This window comes from Eublepharis macularius, chromosome 1 (assembly GCF_028583425.1).
Source record: "Eublepharis macularius isolate TG4126 chromosome 1, MPM_Emac_v1.0, whole genome shotgun sequence".
NCBI classification, from domain to species: Eukaryota; Metazoa; Chordata; class Lepidosauria; order Squamata; family Eublepharidae; genus Eublepharis; species Eublepharis macularius.
Window position 1 is genome coordinate 65,646,775 of NC_072790.1, and position 14,326 is coordinate 65,661,100.

The window sequence follows — 14,326 nt, forward strand, 5'->3', positions numbered from 1 at the left end:
CAAATAACACCGGTAGATTTGAAGAAACTTCAGCAAGAAAAGTGAACTTAGGGTCTTAAAATACCGTGCCCAGAGTATAGCCACTGAATTTTTAGGAAGAAAGCACTATAAAAGAGGTTATCTATAATGGATAAGGAAGCCCCCTTCTGAAACTTGCATCATTTTATATTCTATTCCACGTTGAAGAGAATCTTTCCTTTCTGATCTGCATGATTGATCTCAGTTCTGATAGTCTATTCTCCTTCAATATGCAGAACACCCACTGATATCAATGGGAGCTCTATACAAAGAGGCAGAGAGAATACCAGAGATGAAATTCATTATGACCTAATTTAAAGATTTTTCCCCCTCCTAACTTCAGCAACAGCCTATTGCGAATGGATGAATATAACACAGGGCACGCCTGCATACTGAGGCACAGGAGACATACTCTTTGTGGGGTATAAGGTATCAATCAATGAATCAATGAATCTGTTAACTTTTCTTTTAGATAAACAAAAATACTCATGAAATAGGCAGCACATTTTAAATCTTTACTGAAGGTAATTTCTAATTTTGGCTAATCCTTGTTCTGTAAGAACTGACAGTATATTAAGAAAAGAAGACAAACAATTTATGTTTGATGATTCATCATCTGCTTAGATGTAGCAACCACATAAGTTTACTAGATAGTGAAGAAGTAAATTCAATTAATAAATGAGACAGGAAAATTAAAAATGAGTTGTTTTATTTGATATAGTGCTTCAGTCAATTTGGTTCAGGATGGCTAAAAATGGTTGTTGTGGGTTTTCCGGGCTGTATTGCCGTGGTTTTGGCATTGTAGTTCCTGACGTTTCGTCAGCAGCTGTGGCTGGCATCTTCAGAGGTGTAGCAGGTGCTACACCTCTGAAGATGCCAGCCACAGCTGCTGGTGAAACGTCAGGAACTACAATGCCAAGACCACGGCAACACAGCCCGGAAAACCCACAACAACCATCGTTCTCCGGCCGTGAAAGCCTTTGACAATACATGGCTAAAAATGTTCCTTATTTTTTTATTTTTAATATCATTTCTTACTCTTGTCAGTGCTTTCAGTTCTCTGCTTTTCCACTGTTGTCTTTGTATATAACCTGCACTGTGTGTGTGTGTGTGTGTGTGTGTGTTTGGTTGACATATGCAACATTATCCAATCCACAAGTTGGGATCTGTCTCTCAAGCTCTGCTGTCTGTGTCCCTGCATTCAGAGATGATTTAGGTGGTGACTAGAGGCAGGGCATTTGCTGTGGTGGCACCTGGAATGCACTTTTCTTATCCAAGCTTTTAAAGTTGTATCCTCCCAGTTTCTTAATGGTCTGCTTCTGCTTTTATGGATAGTTTTATGCTGCTGATGTTCAGTAGCTTGCATTTTATGCCTTTTTTATTGTGGTGATTTTAATTGTAAGTTGCTTTGAGCAGGACTCTAAAGAGGCAGCATAGAAGAATCCTAAATAAATAAATAATAAGTTAACACAGCTTCTATATGAATCATGTGTAGAATTTATACCAATCATAGGTACATAAAGCATAATGCTGAATAATTGGTGGAAAATGTGAACATTTTACAGGGGAAAATGTGTGCATGGAAACACAACGACATGATAACAAAGATGCATGAGTTTGGTTTCAGGCTGAGTTGTGGAGCATCTGTTTCACACATAAAACGTCCGAGGCTCAATCCCTTCCATCACCAATCAAAAGGATCAAATATAGATCTATACCTGAAACTTTGGAGAGCTACTGTGAGTCAATTTTGAAAGTCCTGTGGTATGACTCACTAAGGCAGCTTCAACTTCCATGTGGTTTGCACAAGAGAAGCAAAATTGAAATGGAAGACTTTTAGGATGTAATGGTAGGCATAATACATGGGAAACCATCTATAGTTAACTATACAGCTCTAAAATTTTCCAACCTGAATGGTAGAAATTGCTCTCTACCTTTAGCCGAGGTACCGTTTACGAAAAGTTCCCTGCTTATGGGTTTCAGCCCACAAAGGATTATTCTTGAGGAGCATCTCTCTCTCTCTCTCTCTCTCTCTCTCTTTCACTGTTCCGCACCCTAAGTGACTATTGATGTAAATAATTAAATGAGTTCCTCAAGTAAGTATGCAAACGTCCAAAATCCCTTTGCTCCATGTCAGCTCTCTGCAACAAAATTGTGCAGTTCTCAAGAGGGATGCTTAATAAAACAATCACAATAAATTGCCTTAAAATACATGGCTTTGTTGATGTTTTACTAAGAACAGATATTTGGTCATTCCTGCTAAAATTCCTGAATCTCAAAATAACTTAATTTTGATAGGATTTTTCTGTAATAAACAACTGCTTTGGATATTTAGAATAAATAACTATGTGTGAGTTATAAGTTTAACAAACAATTAAATAGAAAATTCAGTATTTAATGATGTAGAAGAATGCAGTTTAAAAATGACTTGTCTTGTTTGACACAGTGCCTCACTCAGTCTACCTATGAAGCTTTAAATCTTTCACTACAGATTGGGGTTGTTTGTTTAGGTTTAATATAGTTCACTTTTTCAGACTGCCAAGGCAGCTCCAGGTTTTCTTTTTTAAATGTATTTAAATCAGCTGCCCTGGACATCACGTTATGTGACTCCAACACTACAGCACATTCTCTTCACTTGACCCTTCTGTCAACAAGTATTTTTTTCATCTAGGTATTGATTTATAGAGGAAATCTGTATGACATACCTTGTTTTTATGTCTGTACTTTAATAACAATGAAATACTGAACAGCTGATTTGCAATTTAATGTAAGATTGGTTACAACAAGCTGCATAATTCTGGAAGTATGTTACAGTCAGGTATATGCTTACCGCAGAGGAAGATGGCACCTGCTGTCTCATCCCCTTTGTGCTTTCAGTATCACTTTGGAAAGAGTCTCTATGTGTGTACAATCCTGAATTTTCTGATTTCATGGATACAGCCTGAATATATACACTTTCTCAAGTTATATGCATGCATGCAGGGGAGTCAGTAGGGCCTGCAAAGACAACCCTGATTTCTCCTATGTGTATTCACTCCGTTTTGACTGTAATTTGTGAACAGTCATTCTTAAGTACCTCTTGCTGAAGCAGGTTTTATGAGCTAACTATGCATTTAGTAAGGTTCGCTCTCCCTTTCTGCTTATGTATACATATATAGATTTTTCTAGAGTAGATATTTGCTTTGTGATTATAGTACTTAAAAAATCCAGGTGAAGAGTAGCTTAGATTCAGGGTATTTGATTGAACTTAATTAGAAGGTTACAGCAGACAGCCATTTGGTGACTTTAAAATGTATTTATTTCCTTGTATGAAATTATCCATTTGCTACTAAGCATAAAAAGGTATAACAAACAAGCAAATGACTTATTTTAGTTGCAGATCAAAAAGGTCAAAGCAAGGAAAATATGTTATTAGCAGAATAGTTTTTAAAAAACTGTTCTTCAGACTTACAAATATCTAATTTGGGTAAATGAATGTAGGAGTTTGGAATAGGAAAGATTTAAAATCTTTTAAAAGGAACCTTTATTTTTCTAAATGAAGCTCTGTACCCAATATAGTGCCTAAATAGATAATCAGAGCCAAAGGCATACCTTGTTGGACATCTGTCTTGGTGACCTATTCAGAAAATACAACTTATTGTAAGTTTCATCACAGTTCACGTAATTTAGTTTCAAGAAGTGTTTTCATTTATTGGTTGGACACTTTCGTCTCTCCAAGAAGGGGCCCTGAGAAGACCTTTGAATACATGGGAAAGCATCCAGGATTGGTTGGACTTTATTATGTAAAATATTTTTCCAAAAGCTGTTGCTGGCATCTGTCTGTTATTTAAGCAAACAGAAATATCGTCACAAAGTCGATGATGCATCTTGCCTGGTAGGGGATTTTTTGGCCCCACCATTCCCTGCAAACTACTTAAGGACAGCTCAGTATTCTCACAGAACCTTTTAGATACATAAAGGGAGGGTCCTGTAGGAATTTTAAAGTTCCGGGCACTATAGATCTTTGGCAGCTTTGTTGAATCTTTATGGAATCCTGCTTCCATCCAAAGATTATTGGGAGAGCAAAATTAAGCAAGGGCTGTTTCATTTAATGATTGGTAGTGCCTCTAGAAATGTCCTCTGCTATGTGTGTGTGAAGATGGTTGCAGTATGTAATAACAAATGACAAAATTTGAGCCTCCCTCTGAAGAAAGATATGGGGTTGGATCCAGTGCAAAATTTCTGCTTGTGTGAAAACTCTTGAGCAAGCAGAAATAGAAGAAAAAACTACCATAGCCACTTGCGCTAAGTCATACTTATTGAATCCCCACTTGGTTTCTGGAAAGAGAAAGAAAGAAAGAAAGAAAGAAAGAAAGAAAGAAAGAAAGAAAGAAAGAAAGAAAGAAAGAAAGAAAGAAAGAAAGAAAGAAAGAAAGACTCTCAATATCTTCTTGTCCTCCCATTCCCTGCTAATCTTCATATTGGTACTGCCACATGCTCTGTGTCTTTTGACAGATCTCTTTAGCATAGCTCAGTAAAAGAATAGCAGTTCACCTGATGCTGCTGTTTGTTTTCAAAGAAAACATGCTGAGTAAATATCAAGCCGTGTTGTGCAGTTTATTCTTATTGCTACCTTGATGGAGTTGGGAAGTCAACATGCACTAATATCAGACAAAACGCTCTGCAGTCTTTTCATGTCGGCAACAGTAACACAAGCATAATAAATCACCTGAACAAATTGTCAGGCTAGTAATATGGCTTGTGCTGTGCTGCTTCTCATTAAATGCAGTGGCAATTGAAGAAAAGCTGCTGCTGAATCTAGCATTCTTAATGAGATACGTTACTGCAATTAGTTTGCTGCCCAAGTACATACTTCATCATTTAATTCACCAAAAATGAACTGGAGTTTGAATGGCACAGACCTTTAACAACTCTTTAGCAAGGTAAGGCCATACCTAAGACTTGATATATCCCTAATATAGATCTTTTCAATATAATTTCAGATGACCTTCAAAATATAGCTGGCTTTGTACAAGTCTATTGTTAATCAACAACAAAGGCCAAAGTGAGTGTTTTATTAATACTTAAACTGAAGAAGTTGATACATTTTTTTCATTATGCCTCACACAAAGAAAGATGTCCAAGGGGTATGCTTCATGACTGTCAGTCTAAAAACTGATGAAGCTTATTTGACACACCAGAGCCAAGATTCTTCTATGGCCATTTAATCCAGAGGTTTTCAATCTCAGCCTGTAAAACTTCTGTAATTTTGAGAAAAGGAGTGAGCACAACCACAAAAAGGCTGCTATGGGGTACTGGGACCAAATAAAATGTTGGGAGGTTGCAAGCCAAGCATCGTCCCATGATGAAGGCTGCTGTTTATGGAAGAGTGCTCCCTGGAGGTTTCTTGGATTCTTTGAAATATCTCTTGCTTCACTGAGGTGGTGGAAAGAAAGAGCTTGCTATCTCCTTTGGGGAAGAAGCATATGTGTGCCAGGAAACTGATCTGAAGTAGAGATGGGCATGAACAGCAATACGAACTAAAAAAACCCGCGAACAGCCCAATCTGCTGTTCACGAACAAGCTGTTCATGAGGCCCCATTCTAAACGAACAGGTGGTCGTTGCAAGCCTTGTTAGTTGCTGTTCGTCAAGCCAGACAGTCTGGCACCTGCAATAAATTCCCATGGCAACTCAGGCAGGAATTGTCTGAACTCTGTCTGAACTCCTGCTGTTGCTCTGGAAACCCCAAGCTAAGCCCAATTTAGCTTGATAGGCAGGTCTTCCTTCCAAGTGTGGACTGGAGCTCCAAATTTGTTACAAGAGGAAAAGACCAGGGGGGAGGGGGACTCCCAGCTCTGGCTTTCATAGAGAGACAGCTGCTGTTAGAGAGACAGGGTGAGTGCATTGGAGCTTGAATTTTCTTTGTGTGGTGGGATAGGGATCTACACCTTCAGGTTCCAGGGCTGCTGCCAGGCTCTGGGGCCAAGCTATTATTTATTATTGGTACCTTTCCTGCTGCCTGCTCAGGTAGGGTTTCTGGGAGTGGTGCGGTAGGGATCTACCCCTTCAAGTTCCAGAACTGCTGCCAGGTTCTGGGGCCAAGCTATTGTTTATTGTATTGTCGAAGGCTTTCACGGCCGGAGAACGATGGCTGTTGTGGGTTTTCCGGGCTGTATTGCCGTGGTCTTGGCATTGTAGTTCCTGACGTTTCGCCAGCAGCTGTGGCTGGCATCTTCAGAGGTGTAGCACCAAAAGACAGAGATCTCTCAGTGTCACAGTGTGGAAAAGATGTAGGTCATTTGTATCTACTCAGGAGGGGTGGGGTTGAGCTGAGTCATCCTGTAAGAGTTTCCCAGGGTGTGGAATGTTAATGGCGGGAGGCTTCACTGTATCCTGAGGAGGTTCTTTTGCATATGGATTGGTACTTGATGTGCTAATCTTCTCTGCAGGGCTATTGTCGGGGATAGAATGTTTTGTTAGCCTGGTGTAGACCCTGTGACAGGAAACCAACTCACACTGATCGGTACTTACACAAAAACTCCAATCACCACCCCCGACAGAAAAGAGGCATAATGAAAACATTAGTGGATCGTGCAAGACGGATATGTGAGCCGCACTTTCTCAATGAGGAAATTAATCATCTAAACCACGCACTTCAGGCAAATGGCTACTCCAGAAATGAAATCCGAAGAGCAATCAAACCCAGGATGAATCAAACAACCAAGGAAAAACAGTCTCCTACAGGAAAAGTGTTTTTGCCATATATCAAAGGAATTACTGATCAGATGGGAAAGCTTATGAAAAAGCATAACCTTCAAGCAGTATTCAGACCCACCCGAAAAATACAACAGATGCTACGATCAGCAAAAGACAGTAGAGACCCCCTCACCTCTGCAGGAGTATACCGTATACCCTGCAGCTGTGGACAAGTTTACATCGGGACCACAAAGCGTAGCATCCAGACAAGAAAAAAAGAACATGAAAGACACTGCAGACTTGGACAACCTGAAAAATCAGCAGTGGCTGAACATAGCCTAACTCAAACAGGGCACAGTATCTTATTCCAGGACACCAAATACTGGACAACACTTCCAACTACTTTGTCAGACTGCACAGGGAAGCCATTGAAATTCACAAGCATAAGCAAAACTTCAACAGGAAAGAAGAAACCTTAAGAATGAACAGAGCATGGTTTCCAGTTCTGAAAAACACCAGGCTAACAAAACATTCTATCCCCGACAATAGCCCTGCAGAGAAGATTAGCACATCAAGTACCAATCCATATGCAAAAGAACCTCCTCAGGATACAGTGAAGCCTCCCGCCATTAACATTCCACACCCTGGGAAACTCTTACAGGATGACTCAGCTCAACCCCACCCCTCCTGAGTAGATACAAATGACCTACATCTTTTCCACACTGTGACACTGAGAGATCTCTGTCTTTTGGTGCTACACCTCTGAAGATGCCAGCCACAGCTGCTGGCGAAACGTCAGGAACTACAATGCCAAGACCACGGCAATACAGCCCGGAAAACCCACAACAGCCAACTATTGTTTATTATTCGTACATTTCATGATGCCTGCTCAGGTAGGGTTTCTGGGAGTGGTGTAGTAGAGATCTTGATGGCTGGAGGAGAGCCTGCTGGCCCCCATGAACAACGAACAATGAACATGTTTGTGGCAAGATCATGTTAATCAGTGTTCATTGTTCATTGTTCGTGGATGGCAACGAACAATGAACACCATGTTCGGGTTTTTTTTCTATTCGTGCCCATGTCTAATCAGAAGCACTGATGCTACAGATACCTGCTTTTATAATTTCCATTTCATAACATGGTTTAGAATTACACAAAATAAAAGAATGGCAAAGTTATTCATTACAGGCTTGAATATTTCATTCATTAAGCAAGTACAGAGGTCTGATTAACCATTGAAATACACACATTACAGAACAGGTCAAAGACAGATTAGGCTCTGTCTATTCGGTACTGTAATTACTGAAGTGTGTTTCATTACTGAGAGTAGTTTTAATCTTTTACCTCTATGGAACTTTAAAACTCCATATAGTTTAGAACAGAGTGGTTGTATCCTTATTACATGGATGCAAATAAAAATGAACCAAAGTGAATTTTTTATTGATTTTTTAAGCTAAGGCAGTTATTTTCATTTTTCTTAGATTCTGTCTGTTGACATTGGCTTTGGTCATCTTCATTTTCATTGTTGTCATTGATGATTCTTCTGTATCCCTAATTCCCTTTTATTGCCATTTATACATATGCAGCATTTTAATGCTATTTATATGACAAACTGAAAAATGCATTTGTGTTGGGTTGGATCCTAAGGTGCAGTTCTGCTAGCCTAACATCAGTTAAAGCAGTGGAATGGCACTTCTGGTAGCAGAGAAGGGTGGGAGATAGTTGCTGATTCCCCCTTCCCACTGCCCCAAGCTGTTCCTGAGGGTCCCTTGACATCTCCCAGAGCAGGATTTCAAGGATGGCTCAGCTTTGCCAGTTTTACTCCACAGGCAGTGCATTGGATTCAGGCCAGTTGCAAACAGAAACTGGTGCAAAACTGAAAACTCACCAGTTCTTTGCTCGCAAGATGCACTGAAATGGAGATGACTTGTATTGGATCAACAAGCTTACAAAATTCTATCTGATCACTAGGTAGCTAGGAAACAGTGATCCCTTTCCCCAAGTTAGATTTAGAAGAGTGGAAGTTGAACAGCTGTGTATGTTGCAAGGCAATGAAAAGTTAGCAGGGTAGGAGAAAAGTGTCCTCCAGACATGCTATGTATGGTGCTCCCATGTGAAGAGGAGCACTGTTCTGAATGAGGCAGCTCTGGGGATTAGTGAAGCTGCTGCACCCGTGTGTAAACATGTTTCGGTCTGTAGCATCCTCAAGATTCCCAATTACTTTGAGGCTGAACAGCATGTATTAATTGCACTGATTATTATTTGATCTTACCCCCCATGGGCCTCTTTAAACAAGCGAGGAAAACCCACTAGCAATGGCAACAGTTCTTACCTATTATTTGTAAGCAAGGCTGACTAATCCAAGGCTGTGGTTTGCTACAGATTGCCCTGAAATCTCACCCCAGTAACCTTTACATGGACTTAAAACTCAGTGGTGCATATTAAGCACAGCCTCCACTTAATGAAGCTGGATCTTTATATTTTAACACTCATTTGGAAAACCAATTAACTCTGGCTGTATTGAACAACTCAAACAGGAAATAAATCAAGTGTTAAAACATTGGTGAAGAGCCAGACTTTCTGTAATTAGGGTACTGATGTGCCCAGGGCTGACTATGTGGTACTGAGTGTTATAGATTGACAACTTCCACTTTCTAAAGCAATTAGAATTTTTAATGCCCCCTCACTATACAGGTTGAAGTCTAGCAAGAACACCACAGTATTTTGATCATTGGAAACCTTATACTTTAATTCTAAAGAATGAATTCTTCATTATATTGTCGAAGGCTTTCACGGCCAGAGAACGATGGTTGTTGTGGATTTTCTGGGCTGTATAGCCATGGTCTTGGCATTGTAGTTCCTGACGTTTCGCCAGCAGCTGTGGCTGGCATCTTCAGAGGTGTAGCACCAAAACACAGAGATCTCTCAGTGTCACTTCTTCATTTGTAGAAGATGTTCTTTGGATTTTAGGTTGCATTAGAGCTCTCGGTGGGTGAAATGACTGCTAATGCTCCATCTGAAGCATACTGAGATGTAAATTCCATAGAATCTTCCGCTATGTGAGCATGTTTTAGATCACAGCCTGAATTACAACTGAAATCTAGAACTCTACACTGGGGCCAAGACTTGGACTGAAAATAGATAGAAACTATACTATATACTATATACAGAAACAGAATCTCATTTTGCATTCTGAGCTGCAGAAGACTATCATGGGGAAACTCACACTATTGATAATACCTCTGAGTATTACAGGCTATGCAAATTTGTATTCTGAGTCAGGTAATTATGAGTTTTGGGACATCACTATGCCAAACTAATCTAGTTAATTTGGAATTTAGTTCCACTGATTTCAAAGTGACTTATTTTCAGCCTAGGGCTGCACACTTACCTAGGAATAGATACCATTGGATTCAACAGAACTAGTTTCAAAGTACACATTGTCAGGTCCACTAACTTGCTTTAAAAAAATTTACTTATTGCTCTATTCGAATATTATAGTATTCAACATTGGCAATAATTTGTACATATTGGCATCTTATTTTTTCTTGGGTAAATAAGTAATGTTTCTTGTTTGGCAAAACATTCTGAAGATACCAAATGACTTGAATCAAGAAATATGCATAAAAAGTTTACAATATGCTATCTGCAGTGAAATCTCCATCAAAGGTGTTTTTTAAAGTGAGCAAGGCACTCTCAAAATGTGTCCAGAATGTGTCCAGAAATGTGGGCAGAAAGATATACTATAGAGGAATATGTGAGTGAATGCCAGGCTCACATCACCTAGCTGTCATTGACCTTCTTTTAAAATTTCTCTCAGCCCTGCTTCATCTCCCTCTTCAATCCGTTGGGAATTCTTCCTCTATCCTCACTCTATCTCATTTGCATTCTTAGTGTCTAACTGTGCTAATTCTTCGTCAATGCTCTATATCCGCATTTAATTCTTGATTCTCCCCTCCCCCAGCTTATTAATCAGCTATCCATTCAGTACATTTTTATACCACCCTTCCCTCAAAGAGACCGGGGGGGGGGATACATCTTTCTCCCATCCTCCTTTTTATCCTCAAAGCAACAACCATCTGAGGTAGATTAGGCTGAGAGGTTGTTGTGACTGGCCCAAGGTTACCAAGTGAATTTCATGGCAGAGTGGAGTTGCGGAAGAATATATAAGAAGCTGGGAGAAATTTAAGAATTATATCGAAAAAAAGTGGGACAGGGAAAGCGTGGTCTTTGGATACTTTTTAAGGGGAGGATAGTGCTCTGTTACTTTAACTGAATATAGAGATAGAAATTTTAACATTATATTGGAAAAGGATAATATAGTTTGTGATAATATACCAGGCTATAGCGATGTATTTTGCTATAATACACTAGGGCCGTTTCCAGACGGCTCCCCGCTGCTTGGAAGAAGCCGGAAGATCACGAAAAAAATGCAGAAGATCGCGCAAATCTCGCGCGAGAAAACGCGATCTTCCGCGTTTTTTTCGTGATCTTCCGGCTTCTTCCGAGCAGCGGGGAGCCATCTGGAAACGGCCTAGGTCATAATAAGATGAGATTTATAGGGTATACACCAGATTATGGTATATTGTAGGACACTATATATTAAACGCCTAATTTAAGTTATAAGAGGAAAAAATGAGACAATATATCTTAAAGTAATACTGGAAATAACAATAATTTTGAATGTTATAGATATGGTATAGTAGATATATATTATTTTGGATATGGAATATTATAGGTTATACTATTATAGAGTATGTTATTATAGAGAGAGTATATGTTGAGTAATAGAATATATGATTCATTGCTGGAATATACTGGATATTATATAGTATTAAATATATGATACATATTGTTAGATTATATTATATGTTATTGAATAGCTATGTTATATAGGGTTTACGATGGTTAAGGATTATATATTAAGAGGTAGTGAAGTTAATTAGATGAAGTGAATGGAAAACTGTCAGAAGTCAATGGAAAAGGGGGGGAAGGGGGGACATTACTATATGGGGGAGATAAAAATGTGTTGTATGTGTGAATTGATATAATGACCCATCCAATAAAAATTCTTATAAAAAAAAATTTCATGGCAGAGTGGGACTCTGAATCTGGATCTCCCAGATCCTAGTCTGACACTCTAACCCTATACAAGTCTGGCAGCCTTTGCCCCTTCCTGAAGCATGAGATATATTGATTGCCATGATGCAGTTGGATCTGAGATGAAGGTAAGAATCTCAAAGGGAAATAAAAGGAATGCAACTTCTAGGGAGAATTTATTATTGTTATTTGAATGAGCTGCCATTTTTCTGTTCACAAGAACCCTAATATGGCAAGCAATAGTTAATCACAATAATTTAAAACTGAAAACAACCCATGAAATTAACAGACCAATAAACCTCTCCTTTAAAATCGTAATATTACTAAAAAACAGAACCATTCCCTTATTTAAAAATGCAGCATGAAGACAAAAAAAAATTCTTGTTATCAAAAGCTGGTGAATCCTTCAGAAACAAATTCCACAAAGTGAGCACCACAACAGAGAAAAGCCTCTTTCCCAGGTGAAATGTTGCAGAGTCCACAAACCAAATCTTTAACCGTTCCTTCACTCTCCGTTTTCTCATTGTCATGGTTCACCCCCCACTCCCAACTTGGGAGTCACTCTTAGGCCCTGAGATCTCTGAAGCACAGGCAGACTGTGTAATCCTGCCTCAGCAACCAAGTGTGGGCCAAGAGACTAGGAAGCACTAGAAAAGCCCTGCACCCCATCCATGCCTTCTGATGACCTGGAGCCACTTCAGGAGTTCTGCCAAGGTCCTGGAGCCACAGAGATCCCCCCAGAACCTCAGGATTAGAGATGAAGGAAACATTTGATGAGCAGCTCGGGGTTTGCCTTCTCCATTCTCTCCCAGGAAGGAGATGAAGTATAGTAGTTCCTGACAGGAGCCAGGACTTTAACCAGGTCATCAGAAAGGTCAGGGATCCCAGCTTCTTATATAAGCCTGCAGAAGCTTGGACATTTTGCTGGTTCAACAGCTTCATAAGGTTTGCTATTATTGATTTGGCTTCTGCCTCCATGTCTCCATACCCTGCCTTATGCCTGCTCTAACTCTTTCTTGTCTGCCTCCTGCCTGTCATGACTTCTGTCTGTCTACTTGCATCAGGAAGATTGCTGCCCAGAGCTCCAAATCAGGACACTAATGATATTTTTTCTACCTACAGGGCAAAGAGGTTCCATGATAGAAGATGGGCAGGTAGATTCACAGAGACATGGGATATTAGAATATGTACATTAGATGAAACTCAAAATCAATAAATGAATATACCCTGAAATCCATCCAGGCTGATACTTGGATTAGACTGCTAGATCAAACTGTCCATTACAAAGGCATTACTCTAGGGCTTTTAAAATGGGTACTTTCTTAGAACAAGGCATGTTCCTTATTGTTCACCCTGATTAACTATCTATAAGAAGAGAAAATTACGTGTCAATTATTTCATTCAACAGCTTCAAACTAAGCTTGCCATTTCCCCACTGATGGTGGGGGATCCCCAGCCACCAAAGGGCACTTCCTGCTGTCACTTGGCAGGCTAATGGGGGGGAAATGGTAGAAAATATGGCCGGGGGGCATCAGCAGTGTCCCAATGTGTCAGTGTCACTCCCCATGCACCCTGAGGTGATGTCCAGGCTTCACCACGGATGCCGGGGAATGACATTGTCATGTCAGTGGTGACATAATGACATTGCTGGTAGGTCCCCATGACCTGGAAAGTAACCCCACATCTGCCAGTTCCAAGGATAGGGGGTGGCGGTTGCCAGCAACTCAACCTCAAACATTTGGTCTTTTGCCACAAACGTGTTTGGAAGGTCTTGTTTTCTATGGTTGCTATCAGAGGCCTTGGCTCTCCTCATTTCACTATTGTCTGAATCAAGCAGCTCCAAACAGGTTTTCAGTTGCTCAGTAACTGTGGGTGCTATTCCTTTCTTTATGATAGCATTACTCTCTCTCTGAACAGCAATGATAACCTTGGATAAAAAATACAACTGCCATTGAGCTTTGAAAAAATGTGCATGGGAAAAATGCTTCTGATCCATACAGATCAATTGCAATTAGCATTACTAATATATAGACTTAGACAAATATTAAACAGAAAGATTTTTTTAAAAATTACATATTTATTACTGGGTTTTGACTAGAATGACTGCTTTGCAGTTGACTGAGCATTTAAACAAATGGCTGTGGCGTGCAGTGAACATGGGCCTGGGAGGAGAAAACATGATTCTGACTGGCCTTTGCAAAAACATGCATGCAAGAAATGCTGCTGATTGCCCTATACTGCTATGTTTGAATATGATGATGTAATAGAGTTGGTATCAAAATGTCAGGATTGCCAAATGCTACATCCAGCAAGAGGCAGGTAAAGGCTTGAAACAGCATCAAGGAGGGAGGATGAATGACATGTCCCTTCCTCCTTCTGTGGCTAGCCAGAGAGAGAGAGAGAGAGAGAGAGAGAGAGAGAGAGAGAGAGAGAGAGAGAGAGAGAGAGAGAGAGAGAGAGAGAGAGAATGGCAGCTGGTGTTAGAATGATGAGTAGACATGGGCACAAATGTAAAAAAAACCTCGAACACCC

At 39.9% G+C, this 14,326-nt stretch overlaps 1 protein-coding gene across 2 annotated transcripts in view; it reads right to left on the bottom strand.

The window, feature by feature from the left end:
• KHDRBS2 (KH RNA binding domain containing, signal transduction associated 2) overlaps positions 1-14,326 on the bottom strand; it is a 551,370-nt gene that overhangs the window by 86,870 nt on the left and 450,174 nt on the right. The window contains exon 8 of one of the 2 annotated variants that reach the window (XM_055000848.1): positions 6,424-6,431. The exons of the other annotated variant lie outside the window; for it this stretch is intronic. Within the exon in view, the coding sequence (XP_054856823.1) occupies positions 6,424-6,431 (8 nt within the window). The remainder of the gene's footprint in view (positions 1-6,423; positions 6,432-14,326) is intronic. 2 annotated transcript variants of the gene reach the window in all.